The sequence below is a fragment of the Lepidochelys kempii genome, chromosome 1 (genome assembly GCF_965140265.1).
Source record: "Lepidochelys kempii isolate rLepKem1 chromosome 1, rLepKem1.hap2, whole genome shotgun sequence".
NCBI lineage: Eukaryota > Metazoa > Chordata > Testudines > Cheloniidae > Lepidochelys > Lepidochelys kempii.
The window spans coordinates 1,999,887-2,021,741 of record NC_133256.1 but is presented as its reverse complement, the minus strand read 5'-3'; the positions used below and the strand labels follow the sequence as shown (position 1 = coordinate 2,021,741).

At 51.0% G+C, this 21,855-nt stretch overlaps 1 protein-coding gene and 2 pseudogenes across 1 annotated transcript; all 3 read left to right on the top strand.

Moving 5' to 3' along the window:
• The first annotated feature begins 2,335 nt into the window (after positions 1 to 2,335).
• LOC140914977 (olfactory receptor 52B2-like) lies at positions 2,336 to 7,843 on the top strand. The gene is made up of 2 exons (XM_073354203.1): positions 2,336 to 2,432; positions 6,019 to 7,843. The coding sequence occupies exon 2, from the start codon at positions 6,050 to 6,052 to the stop codon at positions 7,022 to 7,024; it is 975 nt and encodes a 324-aa protein (XP_073210304.1). The 5' UTR covers positions 2,336 to 2,432; positions 6,019 to 6,049; the 3' UTR covers positions 7,025 to 7,843.
• Positions 7,844 to 12,530: 4,687 nt separating this feature from the next.
• LOC140905250 (ubiquilin-1 pseudogene) lies at positions 12,531 to 14,036 on the top strand (annotated as a pseudogene).
• Positions 14,037 to 20,918: 6,882 nt separating this feature from the next.
• Positions 20,919 to 21,855, top strand: LOC140914934 (olfactory receptor 52B2-like; annotated as a pseudogene).

Genomic DNA, 21,855 nt, shown 5'->3' with positions numbered 1-21,855 from the left:
TAGCAAAACAGCCCACCTTGATTTAAAAATCGCCAGTGATGGAGAATCCTCCACGACCCTTGGTAAACGGTTCAAGGGATTAATTACTTTAACCGCGAAAAATGTACGCCTCATTTCCAGTGTGAATGTGTCTAGCTTCCACTTCTGGCCGCTGGATCGTATTAGACCTTTCTCTGCTGCACTGAAGAGTTCATTATTAAATATTTGTTCCCCATGTAGGTGCTTACAGACTGCGATCATGTCAGCCCTTAACAGTCTTTTTGTGAAGCTAAATAGATGAAGCTCCTTGAATCCATCACTCTAAGGCAGGTTTTCTAATCCTTTAATCATTCTCGTGGCTCTTCTCTGAACCCTCTTCTCTCCATACTGCTGGAACTGTGTCCTGTGTTTTCTGTTCTCACGCATCCCCACAGAGCATCCTTCTTCTGGGGGCAGCTGCAGGCCAGTCCAAAGTCTCTTAAATCCTGCTTCAGCTTCTGCAGGGGGTGAATCCCACCTGCAGGTACATACTCTACATTCAGCGTGTGAATCCCGGCTGCACACGTATTTACTGATATTATCTTTGCCAGCAGGGACGAGAACCTGATCCAGAGTCAATGTGACGTTTCAGGGTTGATCCGACAAAGCACGTTTCTGAAGCTCCCTCCCCGCGCTGACCCTGATAACAAGTCTACCTGCATCAGTCAAGGAGCAGCCCCACTGCAGAATTCCACACAGCTTCCTCATGTGGGCCAACATGTGATCACTCTCTCTCGAAACTGCCTCATGCTCACCCCATAAATGATGGGGTTTAACCTTGAGCGGGGGATGTACAATTGCTGGACCCAGGTGTCACAGCTGTGCTAACGTGTCCATCCTGCACTGCACAGACCTTCTGATTTGGGTCTGAGGCTTGGCCTGCGTCCGCATTGCAAAATGACAGGGCTTGGACTCGAGTCCCCGTGGGACTGGGGCTCTGACCCAACCTGCTAGCAAGGTCCTAACGCCTGGGTCCTGAGTGCTCGCTGACCCAAGGGAGATTGACTTGTGAGTGGATGGAAGCGGGGCTCAAACCTGAGTCAGACCCTGGGCTTATGTGCAGTGTAGACAGATCTGCATATGCTTGTGGGCTTGAAGGCCAGCATATTCAGAAGTGGCCACATCACCCAGCAGCTGGTGTTTTCAGTGGTAATATCGGGGTGCCAAGCAGAGCTGGAAAAAAACCTACTTCCCCCAACCCCCCAAGTTATGAAATTTTCTGAGAATAAAGGGACAGGGTTTTTTCAACATTTTTTGTGCAAGACGTGTTTCGTTTTTCTACCAGCAGTAGAACCGAGCTTCTTTGAAAATCTGGGGCCAGGCGTGCGAGAGGCACACGCCCTTCTGAAAATGTAGCCCTCCAATGCCGCGGTTTCTTGGTTGCAAGGTGGCATTATAAAGGAAAAGGGGCATCAATGTTATTTCAGCTACTCAGGCCGGGGACCGAGAGATCCATAGGCTTTAATGCTAGAATGACCCCTGTGACCACCTGCTCTGAGCTCCTGCATAGTGTGGGCCATAGAATCGTACCTAGCCCTTTCTACGCCAAGCCCATAACTTCTCTTTGAGCCAGAGCAGAGGAGAACAAAGAGCCACCTACTCTCAGAAATCTCTTCCCCATGAAGGTACTTGTTGCCCATGATCTAATCACCTCTTAACCTTCCCTTGGACAAGCTAAATAGATAGAGCTATCATTTGGGATGCTGGGACATTGCTTGTCATTTGTCAGTGTCATTCCCCTTTAAAATGGTGTCTGAATAATAATGCACTATAAATAAATACTAACTTCTGAGATTCTGGCCTCTCTGGGCTTCACCACAAACGTGGCTGTAATTCAGCATATGCCAGTTCAGAGTGGAATGCTAATGTGTGGAGAAACAATGCAGGCTTCTGGGTTTTGCCACTGGCAGAAACCCTTGCCCACAGAGCAACATCTGCATAATGTAGATGATGTGTTTGGAGGTGTTGCTGGTAATGCAAAGACTAAAGGGTAAATTGTATCCTAGGTAGCAGAGACACCAGGCCTTGAGAACGCCAGCCCAGCTCTGAAGCTCTTAATGGTCTTCGGTGCCTGGCTCTGTGTCAGTTGTTCTTGGTTTCAGTGGTCAGCACAAGTACCACTCAGGCCCATGCAGGCTGGGTAAGTAAAACCACTTGTAATGCAAATGATGGAAAAGCAGGAAATGGCTGAACGAAACTGACTGGGTAAGTTCCTGTTAATCTTTAATGCACCAGGCAGTTTAAGATTCAGCAAGTCCAAGAGCCTGCCTGAGGCTCACTGCTGGGATTCATAAGGAGGCAATGTTAATATCCCCACGCCTCAGCCCCAGTCAGTGGCAATTCCCCACCACCTGCAGCTCCCCACCTGGATCACAGGAGCAGAGTCTTCGTTCCTAGCCAGCACAGAAGCCTGGGTGAGTCTTTTGCATTAAACGTTTGGGCTTGGGGGCAGCTCAAAGTTATTTTAAAAATGTTCTAAGGCAGGAAATGTTCAGCTGGGACAAATGGCTCCTCTGAGAGGCACTTCTAGGATAGGACTTAGTTCAGTGGGGTTTGCAAGCTGGCTACCTCCTGCCCTGTATGATTCTACACTCCATGAACATGAAGGGAACAGGCCTTGGCTGTCAAAGAAGTGGGCAAATGCAAGGTCTCCTTCTGGGAGGGTAGCTCCGGGCTTTTCCTGACTTAGCTCAGCATGTGACTTCATAATGCATTTTCAGTTTGATAATTAGAAATCTAGCTAGCTGGGTTGGTGATGACCAGGAGAACCACATGGTGACTTGCCTACCAGGTGCAGAGGTTGCGGACCTCACAAGGTATCCAGACAGACTCATGGGTAGTGCTGGGGATGAGCTGGTGGTCGTGGTACATGTAGGTATCTGTGACATAGGGAAGAATAGGAGAGAGGTCCTGGAGGCCAAATTTAGGTTGCTAGATAAGAGAGAGAAATCCAGAACCTCCAGGGTAGCATTCTCTGAAAGGCTTCCAGTTTCACGCGCAGGGCCAGTTAGACAGGCAGAGCTGCAATGTGGCGATGAGACCATGGTGTAGGGAGGAAGGTTTAGCTTTATTAGGACCTGGGGAACCTTTTGGGAAAGGAGGAGCCTACACGGGAAGGATGGACTTCACCTAAACCAAAAAGGAACTGGATGGCTGGTGTGTAAAATTAAAAAGGTCTCAGAGGAGATTTTAAACTAAGGGCTGGGGGAAAGCCAAGTAGTGCGGAGGAGCATGTGGTTCGGAAAGAGACATCCCTTAGGGGAGGATCTCTATATCCTAGTAAAGAAGAGAAGATAGAAGTTGATGAAATATAGGCAGAAACTGAAGAGAAACAGTCACAGAAAAAGAGTGACAATCTGTTCCATCACATTAAGGCAGACGAGGAAATATTGGCAGATTTTATAAGTGCTTGTGTGGAAATGCTAGAAGTCTAAATACTAAGGTGGATGAACTGTAGCACCAGGTATTAAATGTGGATATCAATATAACAGGCATCATAAAAACTTGGTGGAGCAATGATAATTAATGGGACAGGGTAATACCAGGGTAAAAAATGTAGAGGACCTGATGGAGTAGCTTGTGCTGGGGGGGGAGGGGAGTGGCACTATGTGTGAAAGAAAACAGACAGCCAAGTATAGTAAAAATCTTAAATGAATCAAACTCTATGGCTAGAAATCCCATGCTTGAATAAGAAGGATATAGCAGTAGGAATATTCTACCGACCACCTGACCAGGATGGTGATGGTGAGTGTGAAATGCTCAGGGAGATTAAAGAGGCTACAGAAAGAGAAAGCCCAATAATAGTGGAGGATTTCAACGATCCCCGTATTGGCTGGGTACATGTCAGGACGGGATGCAGAGATAAAGGTTTGAGACATCACTAACGATGGCTTCCCGGAGCAGCTGGTCCTGGAACCCACAAGGGGAGAGGCAGTTCTTGATTTAGGCCTAAGTGGAGCCCAGGATCTGGTCCAAGAGGTGAATATAGCTGGACCACTTGGTAATAACAACCATAATGTAATTAAATTTAACATCCTTGTAGGGCAGAAAATACCAAAGAAACGTACCACAGCAGCGTTAACTTCCAAAAGGCGAACTACACACAGATGGGGAAGCCGGTTGCACAGAAACGAAAAGGAACAGGGAAATTCCTGCCAGCTGCATGGAAACTCTTTACAAATACCATAATAGAGGCTCAAACTAAATGTATACTCCCTCCCCCTCTCCTCATATCATAATGCCACTGCACAAACCCATGGGTCCCCTATACCTTGAATACTACATGTAGTTCTTATCACCCCATCTCAAAAACATATATTGGATTGACAAGGTACAGAGCTGGGTGATAAAAATGATTCAGGGTATGGAACAGCTTCCGTACAGGGGTCACCCGATGAAATAAATAGGCAGCAGGTTTCAAACAAACAAAAGGAAGTACCCACAGTCAACCTGTGGAACTCCTTGTCAGGGGATGTTGTGAAGGTCAAAGGTATAACAAGGTTCGAAAAAGAATGAGAACTTCCTGGAGGACATGTCCATCAAAGGCTATCAGACAGCATGGTCAGAGACATAACCCCACGCCTGGGTTGTCCCTAAACCTCTGACTGGGAAAAGCTGGGAGTGGACGGCAGGGATGGATCACTCGATAATTGCCCTGTTCTGGTCATTGCCTGGGAAGCAGCTGGCACCAGCCCTGTCGGAGGACAGGATGCTGGGCTAGATGGGCTGTTGTTCAGACCCCATCTGGCTGTTCTTATGCTTTAACACCAAGTCCAGATGTCCTTGCTGGGATATGGGGGAGAGCAATAGCAAAGAAAGGGCTTGGCTCTCGGGCTGAGTGCATTTGGTTTCTCGAATGCTGATCCGGACAATGGCCATTGCACGCCCCCGTAGCAGAATCACCCTTCATGCCCTGGTGGCCCTGTGCACTTTGTGGCAATTGAAAAACCTGCAGAAAAGCAAAACAAAAGACAAGGAAGCCCCTTGTCTGGGCTGTGATTACACAGCCTTGCCTGTGTGTCTAGCATGGCCTCACGCACCTGACATCAAATACCGCTTGCCTGTAGTTTGTGCTATTGGCTGTCAGCCGGACAGAAAGTAATATAGTTCCCTGGGCAGTTCCCTGGCCCTTGTTCTTGCAGTCGAGGTGGAGAATGGGCTGTTCCCCTCACCCTGTGCCCGGAAGGCAGGAAGCATTGTCCACATTTCACAGATGAGGAGCTACGGCACAGGTAGATTAAATGCCTCACCCAGGACGGCTGAGCTGAGAATTGAATCAAAGTCTCCCATGTGCTCAAGTCCTGTCCACTAGCTTAGTGTTTCTCAGCTCCTGAGTCATCACCCCTTTCCCCAGGGGTCCCGAAAGGGGAGGTCAGCTGGCATAGCCGTAGTAGGAGCTATAGTATACAAGCCTATCATTGGCAGCATGGAGACCTTTTTCGGATGTGTATGGAGGATACGAAAACCTGAAAAGTCTGGGAAACACCAGCCCAGGCATCCTTGCTAAGCAAGGGCACAACCCTATGAACAGTGACGCACTGGGGTAACTCTACACTTATGAGTTGTACACGTGTGAGGAGGTCCATTGGCTTCAACGGGGCTACTCAGGAGCACAGTTACTCCCACATGTAAGTGTTTGTAGGATCCGAGTGCACAGAGACTACGGTGATGGACAGCAATATTTCAACCCAAAGTCAGAAAGGATCTGGCCCATTATAACTGCACAGCCAGAGAAGAAGCCCTTAGCACTGAAATTGAAGAGGGTGAATGGCAGCCAAGTATAGTAAAGTATAGCTGGTTAGTGGTTTTACTTCTTGAGTCCATTTCAAAAGAGGGAGAGAGATTCCTTCATGAATTAAGTCCCTGCTTTTTAAACATCTTCTAACTGGAGTCATTTCAGAAACAGATGTTTGTAAGGGGCGAAGCTATGTCTGGTCCAAAATGATTGTGTGAGCCCTAGCTAATCAGAGGAGTTATTTCTGCATTTGTCTTTCTCTACAGAGCCAGTGTGAGTTCAAACCCAGGGCCCACCATGCCGACTCTCAACCAAAGCAGCTTTGATCCTATAACGTTCATCCTGACCGGCATCCCGGGCATGGAAGAGTCTCACATCTGGATCTCCGTCCCTGTCTGCCTGATGTACGTTGTTGCTCTTTTTGCCAACTCGGTTTTGCTCTTCATCATCATAACAGAGCGCAGCCTCCACGAGCCCATGTACCTTTTCCTGGCCATGCTGGCGGTCGCTGATCTAATGTTATCCACGACTACCGTGCCCAAGATGCTGGCCATATTCTGGTTTAGTGCCAAGGAGATTTCTTTTGATGCCTGCATTACCCAGATGTTCTTTACCCATTTTAGTTTCATCGCAGAGTCAACCGTTTTGTTGGCCATGGCGTTTGACCGGTACGTTGCCATCTGCTATCCCCTGAGATACCCGGCTATCCTCACACACTCAGTGATAGGGAAAATAGCTGTGACCGCTGTTCTCAGAGGGTTATGTATAATGTTCCCACCTATCTTCCTCCTGAAGAGGCTACCGTACTGTGGCCACACCGTAATGCCTCACACGTACTGTGAGCACATGGGCATAGCCCGGCTGGCCTGCGCCGATATAACAGCCAACATCTGGTACGGGTTCACCACAACTCTGCTGTCATCAGGGTTGGACGTCATGCTCATCGCTGTGTCTTACGTGCTGATCCTCAGGGCCGTCTTCCGGCTCCCGTCCAAGGACGCCCGGCGCAAGGCTCTCAGCACCTGCGGCTCCCACTTCTGCGTCATCCTGTTGTTCTACACTCCGGCCTTTTTCTCGTTCCTCACTCACCGCTTTGGCCACAATATCCCTGGACACATTCACATCCTACTGGCCAACCTCTATGTGATTGTTCCCCCCATGCTAAACCCCATCGTCTACGGGGTGAGAACGAGACAAATCCGGGAACGAGTGACCCGCATGGTCTCCCAGGCCTGGGGATTTCACTGCTTCTGCTGCGGGAGGGGATGTTGACCTGCACGTAAAGGTGAGAGACACGGACTGGGAATGAGCAATTGGTAGTGAGTGCTGCCACAGGGCCGAGACCTGAGCAATGAAACTCACCAGCAGGTTCCTTTGAAATGAAACCAGATTGCTTCGAAGGCGGGTTTTCAGGAGATGGGAGACTGGTTCATCTGGTCTTTTCATCACTGGAGGTTCCTCCCGTGATGTTTGCTTCCTGTGGCTCAGATGAACCATCAGACACTCCCCTCCAGCACAGATCAAATGCAGAACATTCAGAAAATAGCCAGGACTACCAAGATCTCTGTGACTGTGATCGTATATAAACATACCTGTCACTACTGTTAGTCTGTCCACCCTTTACCTCCCATTTGTCTGTTTATTCACCTGTTGTGCATTGCCTTAATCTTAGACTGTCAGCCCTCTGAGGTGCAGGCTGTCTTTGTGTTAGCAGGAGACTGCCTAGCTCAGTGGGGCCCAGATCTCTGATTGGAGTCCTCAGGTGTTACTAGGATACGGATAATAGTCATAACATATGATGATGACAACACTCTTTCCATTCCATTAGTATCGCTGGAGGATGTTAAACAGCAGCTACTAAAGTTGGACATTTTAAAATTAGCAGGTATAGAGAAAATGCATCCAAGAGCTTTAAAAGAGCTGTCTCAGGTGCTCAGTTGGGACGTTCCAGAAGACTGGAAGAAAGCGAATGTTGTGCCAATTTAAAAAAAAAAAAAGCAAAGGGAATGATCCAGGTAATTATAGGCCTGTCATTCTGACATTGATCCTGGGTAATGGAGATGGGTGATAATGGATTTGATTAATAAAGAATTAAAGGGTAATATAATTAATACCAATCAACATGAGTTTATGGAAACTAGAGCCTGTCAAACTAATTTGATATCTTTTTTTGACAGACTCAGGAGACTTGGGTTCTATCCCCAGCTCTGCTTCTGGCCTGCTGGGTGATCTTGGGCAAGTCACTTCCCTGCTCTGTGGCTTAGTTTCCCCATTGGTAAAGGGGGGATAATGCTACTGACCTCCTTTGTAATACAAGATCTGCCACTGAAAAGCATAATGCAAAAGCATGGTCTTGTGATTGTGTACAAAATAGGTGTGAAACACTAGGGAGAATGTTTCACATGTACTCTGCAGAGGAGCAAATGAATTACTAGGAGCTGGGCAGGGAATCCGGCCCATGGAACCTACAAAGAGTGAATGTGGCTGGGGTTTATGTTTAGAGCATGAATGCCCCCAATTGTTTCAATGCCCTCTGTGCTAGATCTGCCGAAACCTCCACTGATCTAGGCAAATCCTGGCCCATCCCCTTATAGGGCAGAAGGGGCCTGTCTAAGGTGAACCCAGTTCCATTCTGTTGGAGGCATGGTTCAGCGATCTGGTGCAAGATGTCTGCACCCGGATCTACCTCATCTTTGTGCCATGTGCAGGGTCCCTCTGCATCAGGGTTATGGGGCAAGGCGGTGGACCTGCTGCCATCAATTTCCCCCTGCCCCCGAGTAAGGAGAGAATGGCAGCGCCTCTGAAAGGAAGGTTCCTTCCCGTGGTGCTGATAAACTCTCTGGGCCATGCCCGGCGGCTCTGGTGAGATGGGAACGTGGGCTGGGAAGGGGTTAGATGTGGCCCATAATGAAGTTGCTCTGGGGTAAGGGAATGGAGGGGCCAGACATGATTGCCTCACAGAGATGGGAAAACACAAGATGGCGGCAGCTCTTTCAGCACTGGGATGGCTGTCTGCGGACCCCTGGAGCATTACAATACGGGGCTCAGAGCTGCTCGAATGGCAGCCCAGTCCCTTTCTGCTCCTCCCTCTTCCGGGGCCAAGCAGAGGCGAAAAGCACTTGGTTCCCTTGGGATGGGATTTTCACAAACACCTAAGTGACTTAGGAGCAGCAGCCCCATTGGAAGTCAAAGCTACTGTAAACCAACGGGACGTGTGTTTCTAGATTATGTAGGCCCGTTGGAGACAAAGACACACCAAAGGAGATGTTGGGACTTATTTTCCTAGTACGTTTATCAAGGTTTACCACAGGAGAACTGCCACACAGACTTTCCTTGATGTAATTCAAAGGCCACTTGGTGATAATTATACCCAATGTACTAACATAAACATATGCATCTATATTCTGTGCCCGCCAGCATACAATTATAAGTACCAACGGGATGAGGCCCAGAAGCTACCTTCCCATCATGGTGCTCTCCAGAGGGGTAAGGAAAAGCTTTGACAAAGAACCCCTGAAAAACCTGGTTTTTTATGCACTATAACACACAAGAGGTGTCGTTGCCAGTTATTGGACCTTAGCTAAAGCCAGGTGAGGGAATTTTAGGGGGGAACCTTGCCCTCAGGTCTGGGTAGGAGAAGATTCATGGCTGGGCCCCTTTCTTCCCAAGGTTTCCTTCTTATCTCATTTTCCCATATTTCGTTCTAAGCTGCATTTCTTTACAATAAACTAAAGAAACAGATTGTTTACTGCCCCTGCTGTCCAACTCACTACGTTTTCTTTGTCTCTACTGTTTTAACCCAAACCTTGAATGAAATAACCCTGATATTTCCAGGGGCACTAGAAGTCCAACACAACCAGCCCCTCTTGCTCAGGATCGCATTCTTTTCGGTCACATGCTCTGGGGCTATCACTCATGTTAAGATCTAGGCTCAATTTAAAACCGTAGTTCATCCAGGTTTCAGGCGGGCACCAGGGCCTTGACGTTGCTGTGTGGGAGGGCAGGATGGATGATGTTTACACTTGGCAGAATGGGATTTTTTATTTGTATCATTTCAGCAGATAAGCTCAATGTTTATTTTTAAGCATTTTTTCCCTAGCTTTATTAATTGAAATTTTCGCAGTTGTGCATGGCTACGGGTTCGAAGCATTTTTCTTTTTGATTTTCAAGACTGTAAATTTTCACAGTTGCGAGAAATGATGAGGGGGGATGAGACAATAATTATTCAATGACAGGCCATGTTGAGATTCAAACAGTTAAATCTTTATAGCCATGAAAACCCAAATTGTCGACATCGTGTGTGAAAATATACACAGTAAATCACCTTAAATTGAACTCTCATATGTTCTCAAGCAGCATATTTCTTGCCTGGCTGCCAATTTCAATTATTACAGATGGAAATATTTTTTGGTCAGGTTTGGCATGTGACATTGACATTTACCGAAAGAAATCCAATCCCCTTCCTTGCCCAGTGATGTCCAGCTGGGCTCCGACCCTGGCTTGGCTCGGGAGAAAATCTCTAGAACCTATTGCAATGCTGGTGGAGGAAAGTGAACCCAATGAGAAATAGGGGTCGGACGTTGGGGGGGGAATCCAACCCACTTCTCAAGAAGGATTTGGGGAGCTGCTGAGCAGGAGGGGGAACTTATCTGAATGACAGCTTTACCCCTCCCCACGCCTCACTGCTCAGGTCCCTGGTCACCCCTTTGGCGTGGCTGCTGTCTTACTAAGAGGCTTTTTTGTGGGACCCAGCGAGGTAGGGCAGCATTTTATTCCCCATTTCACAGAAGGGGAAACAAGGTTCTGGGTCTCACCCAAGGCCACACAGGGAGTTGGTGGCAGAGCCAGGAATTGACCCACATCCTCCCCATTGTTTTAGAGACCCCCCCATGGGGCTCCTGAGAAAGACGGTCTGGGACAGGTGCCTGTCCTGGGAGGGCACCCCTCAGGGTCAAAGTGGGGCGAATGGCAGTGAAACATGTCTCAACCACCCGCTCAGAGACTGGCAGACGTCAGTGCAGCTTAACCGTGGGGCAGGAACACGCAGAAACACACTCAACAAGCTTCCTTCTCTGGCCAACCCCTGAAGGCCTTGTCCAGTCCCTCCTCCTGGGGGAGTTGTGGCAGTCACTACAGGTTCGGGGAGAGGCTGGGGGTTTCTTTGGGAGTCAGGGTTTGCCCTGAGGAGGGGTTTGTTTGGGCAGCTGGATTGGATTCCCTAGGGGCCAGGCTGGCTGGGTGTTGCATGTTTTATGGGCCCAGGGGTCTGTTTTTCTAAGGATGGGACAATACATTGACTTATAGGACATGGCTGTGCTAATTGTGAAGATCACGCAAGGAGTTCCAGCAGGGACATGCAGCATGGAGAAGGAGCTGACTGGAAAGCTGAAGGATTTAGAGAAGGGAAGTTCTCCAAGAACTATTCTGTGGGTTCTTGGGAAACATCTGTCCACCCATTGTCTCATCCTCTCCCCTTCAACTGGTGTAACTCAGTCTCAGTGGAGCTCTGCTGATGAACACCACTGGAGGGTCTGGCTGTCTGCAGCTGCTAAGTGTGTTTCAAGTTTGGATCATGGCTTTTTGTAAGACCCTCTGGTTCCCTTGTCAGGGAAGTAAAACTTTATTTGTATTGTTACCCCTTTTGGCCTAAGTGGTTGGACAAAGTTTGGGGCCCTGCAAGTTGTTTCTGTTAGGAGGCAAACCTGATGATGCAGTCACACATTTGTTTGATGGAATCCTGTTTATTTACACAGAAGGTACAAAGTCCTTGTTCCTTGACTCCAGGAGGAACTAAGGATAGTTTCCTTGTTTGCAGCTCCAAGCCTCTTTCTGCCAGCACTCTGCCAAAAAGCTCTCTCTGACCTTTCTCAGGGCCACTCCACCAGCGCTTCGGGAGCAATTTGGCGCTTCCTTCCTGCCTTCTTTCCCAGCTTCACTGGCCTTGCTGCAGTGTCTCTCTCAGAGACACCCAGACACACTCAGTTCCATCTGCATTTGCTGTATCAGTCCCCAGGGAAACCCACTGGGCCACACAGTTCAGCCTTTACTCAAGCCTAGCCTGTGTGATGGGTGGTGGCTGCTATTGTTTCAGTTCCCTGGTTAATAAAGGAGCTTACTCACTTCTTCACATTCATCCTGAATGAAAGGCGGCTGCTACACTCCCGCAACTTCAACCGGATTTAACCCAGCCCAGAATGACATTTTAAATTTGTGCTGGGTAAAAATGATGGATGACAGAGAAATCTCCATTCCCTCCCCACAGAAGTTGCCTGAGTAAAGACTGAGTAAGGATCCCAGAATTATTTATTAGTAGAACTAAGATTATTACAGATTTGGGGCCAAATTCACCTGTGATGTGCAAAGACCCAGCTCCATTGCCCTTGGTCTAGTTGCATCTACTTATGCCACCGGGAAAGAATTTGGGCCTTTGCCAGGAAATCGCCACGTTGAGGTTCTCAGAACGAGTAGCTTGCGTGGGGATTAATGTAGAGGAAACGGCTGGTCTCACCCACAGGTGCCATGGCAGCTTATGGCATCAGCCGTGATGTCACAGTGCAGACACAGGAGGTTGCAGGTCAGCAGAGGAGCAGAGCAGCAGGGGAGCCTGGGCCTTGGTTGGAGACACCGAGGAGGTCTCCCCCTTGGTCCTCTCCAGAGGCTCATGATGAGAGGGGGCCAGTAGCGGGGAAGCAGAAGACGCTGTGTCCTTTGCCTCACACCCCCATCCCTGTGCCAAAGCTTGCAAATGTCCTGTTACTGAGGCTCCATCCCACTAAGCATGGTCAGAAGCGGAGAAGTCCCTGGAGCTGGTCTAGAGGCTGCCGCCGCTCCCCAACTCATCAGGGTGACAGTCAAGACTCCCGGGCAGAAGGAGGAGTTTGTGGTGCCCGAGGACAGGCTCATCAGGGAGTTTAAGGCCGGCGTCTCCACCCGTTTCTCCTCTCCCACCGACCGGCTCGTGCTGATATTTGCTGGCAGGATTTTAAAAGATCACAAGACCCTGAGCCAACATGGCATCCAGGATGACGCCACCATCTACCTCGTCGTCCAGTCGCAAAGGAGATCCCAGGAGCGTCCGGGTCAGCGCGCCGGCTCCCCGGAGGGTGCGGCCGCCACCCAGTTGGAGAACGGCTGCCTCTCCAGGCCGGGCTCTGCCAGCAGCATGGCCTTCGGCACGGCCGGCCTGCAGGAGCTTGTCAGCAACCTCGGCCTGAACACGGCCAACTTCTCCGAGTTTCAGAGCCAGCTCACGTCCAACCCCGAGATGATGTTCCAGCTCTTGGAGAACCCCTTCATTCAGAGCCGGCTCTCCAACCCCGACCTGATGACCGAGCTGATCACGGACAATCCTCTGAAGCAGCAAGTGATCCAGAAAACCCCGGAGATCGGCCACTTCCTGAACACTCCCGACATGCTGCAGCTCATGCTGGAGCTCGCGCGGAGCCCAGCCACCGTGCGGGAAATCATGAAGGACCCCAGCCAGGCCTTGAACTTTCTAGCCAGCATCCTGGGCGGAGGCCGTGCCTCGCAGCACGTGAGCAGGGATCACCCCGATTTAACGTGGAAGGAAGCACAGACACAGGCTGCGGGGAACTCATTTGCTTCTCTGAGGAGCAGCTCATCCCTCACCAGCAGCCAGACCCCTTTGAGTAGAAGAAGAAGAGCTCCTTCACCCCCGGCTTGTACTCCGCCCTCCAGCTCCCCCAGTGACACCAGCAGCAGCCGTAGCATTAGCCACTACCCAGCACGGAGCTGCTTCGGACCCACTCCAGACCCAGGAAGCACCGCCGCCCTCTCAACGGCCATCAAGGGCTTGCTGCAGCAGACGGTCAAACAGCTTGTGCAGGACGTCCTGGTCGGGCCCGGTGCGAGGAGCGTGCAGCAGTCGCTCGGCCTGAACCCCGACCTGGGGACAAAGACGCTGCCGCAGAGCCCCCCGACAGCTGGGCAGCCCCCGACGCAGCCCCTCCCCACCTTCCATCAGCAAATCTGGCACCTGGAGGAGCTGGCGGCCGTGCCGGGCTCTAGAGAAATGCAAGCAATGGCACAGATTCAACAGAGGCTGCAGGCACTGGCAATGGGGGAACCCGGCATCCCACTGCAGCTCCTGTCTCCTTTAGCGGGGTCGGGGCACACGGCAAGCTCAGCAGAGAGAGCGCCCCCGAGCCCTGGGCTCAAGGAAGCTGCACAGCCAGCCTCAGCCATGCCAAACCAGAAGTTCACTGTTCAGCAGATGCTGCAGGCCCTAGCTGGAGCAAATCCTCAGCACGCCCCAAATCTCTGACGAGCAGCTGGAGCTGCTGACTGCAATGGGCTTCCCAAGCCGCCGTGCAAATTCACCAGCTCTGCTAGCAGCAAGAGACGACGCTGAGGCGACAACGAACAGGCTCTCGGGCTCCCAGCACGGCTGTCGCTTAACATGAAAAAAACCCAAACCGAAAAGAACACCATGATTTCTGATAAAAAGGTCGTAAATCTTTCAAGCCCCATTTTTGTTTATTTCATTCCAGGTCGTGTCACTCTGCCTAAGGTAGGAGAGCAGCAGCCGTCGCCGCATTCGGGCTCAAAGCTTCCTCTGTAAAAGGGGTTTCCTGCATCAGAAGCAAATAAAGTGATATGAAGAAAAAATTAGAGCTATCCAAAAAAAAAAATGTATTTTATTTTCCAAGAACAAAAGGTGGAGGAAACCATTTCCTGGTGGTTTTTAGCAGCTGTTTCATGAACACCTACAAAGGTGGAGGAAAAAGGTCATTTTTGGTTGAATTCTTTTTTTTTTTTTTGATTAAACGTTTCTGACCAGCTCTAATAATAATCAGTTACCAATTGTAGTAGGAAGAGAGAGCCAGAAGCACAGGCCTTGTTCAAGGCCTGGAGCCTGAACCAAAGCCAGGAAAAGTTACGCTCTGAGCAACGGTCAGGCCCTGTGAAAAGCAGAAACCTCCCTATTCATCATCTGTCTTTGTACTTTTACTCCTCATATTTCAGACAAGATATTTTGCCCAACTGTCTTATCGTGTGCGAGGCGGGGGTTTTCTTGTGCTGGCCTGCTGGCATGGGCTCGCCTGCTCAGTGTGTTCTAGCAATCCTAGCACCGAGTTCGGGTACCGGACGCTGACTGGCCGGGATTAGGGAAGCATCTGCTTTTGACAGGGCCTGACTGTTGCTTGTAGCGTAACTTTTCGCTGGCTGTGGTTTAGGCCTTGAACCAGGCCCATGTTCCCGGCTCTCTGTCTACTACACAACATGTATTTATTTATATTTCGAAAACGTCGTTCTCGTGACTGTTCATCGCATGTGTGTTACCCATGGCTCCTAACACTGTTACTCCCCTGCTCCCCGTCTCTTCCTCCCCATTCCTTCCCCTGGGGCCCAAGTCAGCGAGGTCCATCGGCACATGCCTAACTGCGAGCACGTGGGGCTGCCCATGCATTTAAAGTTAGGTGCATGTTTAAGCTCCTTGCTGAGTTAGGGCCCCGTGTGTTACCCCTGCGTGGTGTGTCTTGTTTTATTAATTATCGTTATCTATTTGTATTACCCTCCCACCAAGGAATCCCAGCCATGGGCTAAGTCCCCGTTGTGCCAGGCACTGTACGAACACAGAACAAGAAGTATAGGAGGAGAGGTGCAGACAGACAGATGGGGGCATGCCAGGAACAAATGAGACACTCTTGGCCAGCGTGATGGGCCATGGGCTCAGCACACCAGCTGCTGAATTGTCCAGTTCATGGAGCTCATGGCCTGCTAATGCCTGAGGACACGACTAACTTCACTTACAGGAGTGGTCCCACTCACCTAAACAGCGGCTATTGGTGCTCTGTGGCTCTAAAAGACCAGCCGGCTGGCACTTAGAGGACTGAGGTGACTGGGTTATGTAGCCCAGTTTGAAAAGGACGGCACTGAACCATAGAACAAACGCTCACTGTACGCCTAGAAATCAATCCGGCCCTTTGTCAGACTCTGCAGCCATCCTGCAAAGGAGGTGGAAGTATTTTCAAACCCTGGCTGTAGCCCTGCTCTGAGGGGGACTAAGGGGCCTCGGGCAGGTTTTTGCACAGGTTATGCACGTTTGGGAAAGAGAGGAAAAGAACCACTTGGTCAATCAGTCACCAGCTCCACAGCGCCTGCCGGTTCAACTCGTACATAATGCCAAATTAGTCAGCTCCTTAGGAAGATTTATACTCGGAGCTTGGTTAAAATGTTAGCTGAATTGCCCCACTGCTCCTTGGGAAAGCACAGTGTTCACAGCTCCTTTCCAACGGCTCCCTCGCGGAGAGAAAATATGTTTCTGAACACCAGGGTTGGGCTAGCTCCCCGGGCAGCTACTTGGCTAGCGAGGCTGGTTCACATATCGCACGCCGGGGCTTTCACCGCAGTTGGCCTTCCTGCACGCCTCACTCAGAAGCCAGCCAGGCAGGAAAGGGGCTGAGCGAAATGCAAGGTGGATTTGGGGCCTGAGCCAGAGTCCGTTGAAGTCCATAGAAACCCTCCCAGTGACTTCACTGGACTTTACAGTGGGCCCTTTGTGATTATTTGCCCTTAGACCCTAACTTGGCAAAGCACTTAAGCATGGTCTGTGCTTTAATATGCGCTTGCATCCATCTAAGCCAGGGGTGGCCAACCCGAGCCTGAAGAGGAGCCAGAATTTACCAATGGACATTGCCAAAGAGCCACAGTAATACGTCAGCAGCCCCCCATCAGCTTCCCCCCCACACTCCCAGCACCCGCTGCTCACCTGCAGCCCCGCCCATAAGCGCCTCCCCCTCCCTCCCTCCCCACACCTCCCGATCAGCTGTTTCGTGGCATGCAAGACGCTGCTGGGGTGGGGGGAGAGCGAGGGCACGGCAGGCTCAGGGGAAGGGGTGCAGTGGGGGCAGGGCCTGGGGCAGATCCAGGCGTTGAGCAGTGAGCGCCCCCCCAGCACATTGGAAAGCTGGCGCCTGTAGCTCCAGCCCCGGTGTCGGTGCCTAGACAAGGAGCCGCCCATTAACTCCTGGAGAGCCGTGTGGGGCTCCCGAGCCAGAGGTTGGCCACCCCTGCTCTAAGTACACACTTAAGACCCAGTGAGTATGGCTTACATTGCAATTAGACCCCTGTGGCTGGCCCGGGCCAGCTGATTTGGGCCCCGGCTAGCTGATTTGGGCCCCCAGGGCTCGCGTGAAGGGGCTGTTTCATTGTGGTGTAGACATCGGGGCTCAGGCTCCTGGAGCCTGAGTCAGCTGCATGAGCCAGGCCTGGGTTTCTAATTGCAGTGTAGCCACACCTTTTATCTTCAAAGTTAAGCATATACTTAAGTACTTTACTGAATGGGGACAGAGTTAACATATGCTTAAAGTAAAGCATGCGCTTAAGTGTGCTGCTGATCAAGGCCTTCATAGGTGCCTTTTCTCGCCACAGGACTCTGAGAGAGACAAGGTGGGGAGGGAGACAAGCTCACCAGCTGAAGTTGGTCCCATAAAAGTTATCACCTCCCCCACCTTGTCTCTGTAACATCCTGGGACTGACACCGCTACAGCAACACGGCCAATGAAACTCCTTGTGAGCAAGGGTTAGCAGCCCGATTTCACTGGGTGGCTAACAGATTATAACGGTCTTGCCTAAAATTGCCCAATAGCAGAGCCGTGAGTGAGCGATTAGTTGATTTACTCAGCTGTATTCCGGCCTCCTGATGACTTCCTAATTCTGGAGAAATCCAGACTGGCCTCTCAAAGCTCCATGCCTGTTGGGAAGCTGGCTGATACCAGCTGAACCCAGGAGTCCTAGCTCCCAGTGACCCACTCCAAGCACAGGACTGCCGTCTCTTCTCCTCTGATTTCAGCCTCCCTGCAGCATGCAATGCAAGTGGCTGCTTGCTCTGTAGAAATTCCAGCAGACTCCATTCCAAACCTCCCCTAGGTCTCTGCTGATTTCTCGGGGAGGACCAGTAGCCCCGGGAACCAGGGGCCCGATAAATCCATTGCTGGGTTCCAGAACCAGCTGACGACCAGAAAACCGGCTACTGGAATTTCCACAAGGATTAACCCTTTATCACCTGTGTTGCTCTGCGCCTGTGGGCGCAGAAAAGTTAAAGAGCCACTGAAATCGCAGATCGCTGCTGCAAAGTGGTAACAGTCCCTGGGTGAGATGCCACACCTGATGCAGAGGGCCCGAGGCTGCCCTGCCGGGCGACCTGCCTCTGCAGGCGCAGCTGTCGAGAGTGGGTATAAAATGCTCCCGCTTTGATTCCCTTGCCAGGGACCGCAGGACGGGGCACCTGCCAAGCCAGAGCCATGGAGCACACTCGGCAGAGATCCCTGGTCTCTGTTCTGGGGCTGATGAGCAACCCAGGGCTTGATGCTCTGTCGCCGCCTAACCGGGCCGATCGTTCCTGCACGGGGGGGGGGCTGGTGTGTGGGGCTGGAAGGGACCTCCTGGGTCACTGAGCACAGCCCCATCAGATACGGAAATGGGATCCCGGTTCAATGAGAAAGCACCTTGGGCTATAGGAGGGCAGACTTATGCCGATAATGCTAATGCAGAAAAATGCACAGAGAAACGAAGGGTTAAATCCCTGTTGCTCTTCACCACCTGAGTCACAGACATCAGGTCCCTGGGGCTCCCTGCTGGCTTGGAGCCCCCGCTGGGATCCCCAGGGTAGCACTATGAATATCCGATGCCAGCCCCAGTCAGTGAGGATTCCCCACCACCTGCTACTCCGCACCCGGATCACGGGCGGAGATTCCTCCTCCCAGGCTGGGGCAGCAGCCTGGTGAGTTGCTGGCCTTAGCCGTCTGGGTCGGGAGCAGCTCTTGGGCATTCAGCAGGGCCCGGTGCGGTGAGGGCTGTGATTGGAGGGAGGGGCAGGGAATCTGTAGCTGGAGGAAATGCAGCTTCTAGGCTCGGAGCTGGGAGACACCACTGGCCCAGACAGGTTTAGTATAATGTGACCTCGCTGCCCGGGACACCCGGCCATGCCCTGAGCCGACAGAGGTAAGGATCCCCGGGAGGGGGGTGGGACCTGTACTTCCATGGGGTCAGCGGAGTCACCTGCTCAGATCTTAGCCAGGCGATTCCTCTGCCTGGAGCGGGACCGTACGGAGCGAGTCCATCTCTGATGTCAGGACAGTGCACACCACCATGTATGCCACAGATGCTGGGCTGGCTCCTGCCCCATGCCACACTCCAGAAGACAGGGGTGAAGAGCCTCAGGGGACGATTAGGAGTATGTTTTGTATCGCAGTAGGGCCTAGGGGCCCACATTGGGGATCAGGGCCCCATTGTGCTAGGTGCTGTATGGACACATAAGAAAAAGCCAGTCCCTGCCTCAGAGAGCTGGATGTCAGGGTGTGACCGCACCGAAATATCAAACGCCCATTGGTAACTGGAGTTTGAGACCCAAACTGGGGCTGGAAGCTTTTTGCTTTTTTCTCCTCTTTAGGTACTGTAAAACGAATCTGTAGGTCCCCTTGAACAGCTGGGCTACCGGGATTCGACGCCTGGCACATGAGGCTATTGGGATTCGATGCCTGGCACACGGGGCTATCGGGATTCGATGACAGTAAATCCGTTGGGGTGGGATTCTGTTCTGCAGGTCTTTTCACCCAGTCTGATTCTCTCCTGGCCAGCACTTTGTGCCATCACTCACCCTGGTGCTAAGTTACTGTGAGACAGCAACTCGATCAGGCTGGGAAGACTTTGCCCAGGAGGGCATGGTCACACAAGGTATTGAAAATCTGAATGTTTCCTACATTTTAGCATGAATGTTTGTCCTTCCAAAATACAACCCAGAAGGGCATTGTCCCTTCCATATGTTTGTTATTCTCCTTATCAAAATGATCCCATTCAGGAAGCAGACATGATTCTACGTGGCTGTGGTGAAGTGAGAATTTTCTGTCATATTTTTATGTAGCCTACACATGCCTCAGTTTCCCCGCTATTTTGCATTGTTATCCGGGGGAGTGGGGGAGGACTGTTTGCTCTCGGGGTAGGCTAAGAAACATAGTTAGGAATATCTCCCAGCTATCTGAGCCTGAATGGGTCACTAAATAGGACTGGCCGAGGGGTCCCCATATCAGTGGAAAATTGGAGAAGACAATGGCAAAGCCAGTCACCGGGACATTGACACAGAGACAGACAGAGCCTGAACAATGGGGCTCACTCCAGCTTGGCAGGGCCCTGGGCTGATCAGAACAAATGATGCTTTAACCATCAGTTCTCTGTGCTTACCTAGGACTTCCCATGCTGCATTCCTTGAGGAATAAGCCCACTGTTTTGACAATGCTGTTTGAGTGTCACTGCAAATGCTGGGCAAGGGGCATTAACCCTTGCAGCATGGACCTTCTTATTTTGAGGGAACTGGGATTGTTTAGTCTACGGAAGAGAAGAATGAGCGGGGGATTTGATAGCTGCTTTTAACTACCTGAAAGGTGGATCCAAAGAGGATGGCTCTAGACTGTTCTCAGTGGTAGCAGATGACAAAATGAGGAGTAACGGTCTCAAGTTGCAGTGGGGGAGATTTAGGTTGGATATTAGAAAAAACTTTTTCACTAGGAGGGTGGTGAAACACTGGAATGGGTTACCTAGGGAGGTGGTGGAATCCCCTTCCTTAGAGGTTTTTAAGGTCAGGCTTGACAAAGCCCTGGCTGGGATGATTTAGTTGGGGATTGGTCCTGCTCTGGGCAGGGGGTTTGACTAGATGACCTCCTGAGGTCCCTTCCAACTCTGATATTCTGTGATTCTATGATTCTATGACCAGTGTCTCCCAGGGGTCTGTCTGCCTCTGTTGGACTCGCTGGGCAGAGCTCATGGTGTGAAGCCGGAGGGCTGAATGACTTACTCCAGAGGAAGAGGGAGACCACTTGGGGGCTGGCATGCTGAAGGGGTTCCAAAGCTGGGGGTGCAGCAGGATCCTGTGGGTCTGTGACAGTGGCCAATCACAGAGCTCAGATAATGAGTAGTGAATAGCTGGAGGAAACAAGCTCATGACCAAACCACCACCCGACATTCATTCAAACTAGTCATTGACTATTTGCAAATAGAGAATACACCCTGAGAACGCCAGCTCACCCAAATGGGGGAAGGGGGACTATGAACATTACTGGCAATGAACTCTGTAGTTTTAGTGATTCTGACAGCGACTGTTCTTGTCTTCCCCCACAGGCCGGGGAGCCTGCGTGGCCTGCATCGTACCATGTCAGTGATCAATTCCACTAGGTCCCACCCCGCAACATTCGTGCTGGTCGGCATCCCAGGCATGGAGCAGGCGCACATCTGGCTCTCCATCCCCTTCTGTCTGATGTACGTTGTTGCCCTTCTCGGGAACTCTGTCCTCCTATTCACCATCATAACAGAGTCGAGTCTCCATGAGCCCATGTACATCTTCCTATCCATGTTAACAGTGGCCGATCTGCTGTTATCGTCCTCCACGGTGCCGAAAACCCTAAGTGTTTTCTGGTCTCTCTCCAAGGAGATCTCTTTCAATGGCTGCCTCACCCAGATGTTTTTCATTTATTTTATTTTCATTACCGAGTCGGCCATCCTACTGGCCATGGCCTTTGATCGGTACGTTGCCATCTGCGACCCCCTGCGGTACACAACTGTATTAACACACTCCGTGATCAGGAAGATAGCCATGGCCGCTCTAACCAGGAGCTTCTGTATAATGTTCCCAGCCGTCTTTCTCCTTAAACGGCTCGACTACTGTGGACATAATATTATGCCTCACACGTACTGCGAGCACATGGGTGTGGCCAGGCTGGCCTGTGGGGACCTAACAGTCAATATTTGGTATGGTTTAGCAGCTGGTTTCCTATCAGCAGGATTGGATGCTCTTTTTATTGCAGTCTCCTACGCTTCCATCCTCAGGTCTCTCTTTAGGTTGCCATCCCAGGGCATCCATCTCAAGGCTCTGAACACGTGTGGCTCCCACGTCTGTGTCATATTGATGTTTTACATCCCAGCGTTTTTCTCTTGGAGCACCCATCGGTTTGGCAGCCACATCCCCCGCCATACCCTCATCCTACTGGCCAACCTCTATGTCATCATCCCCCCCCATGCTGAACCCCATCATTTACGGGGTGAGGAGCAAACAGGTGTGGGAAGGAGCGACCCACGTCTTCTCACATTGA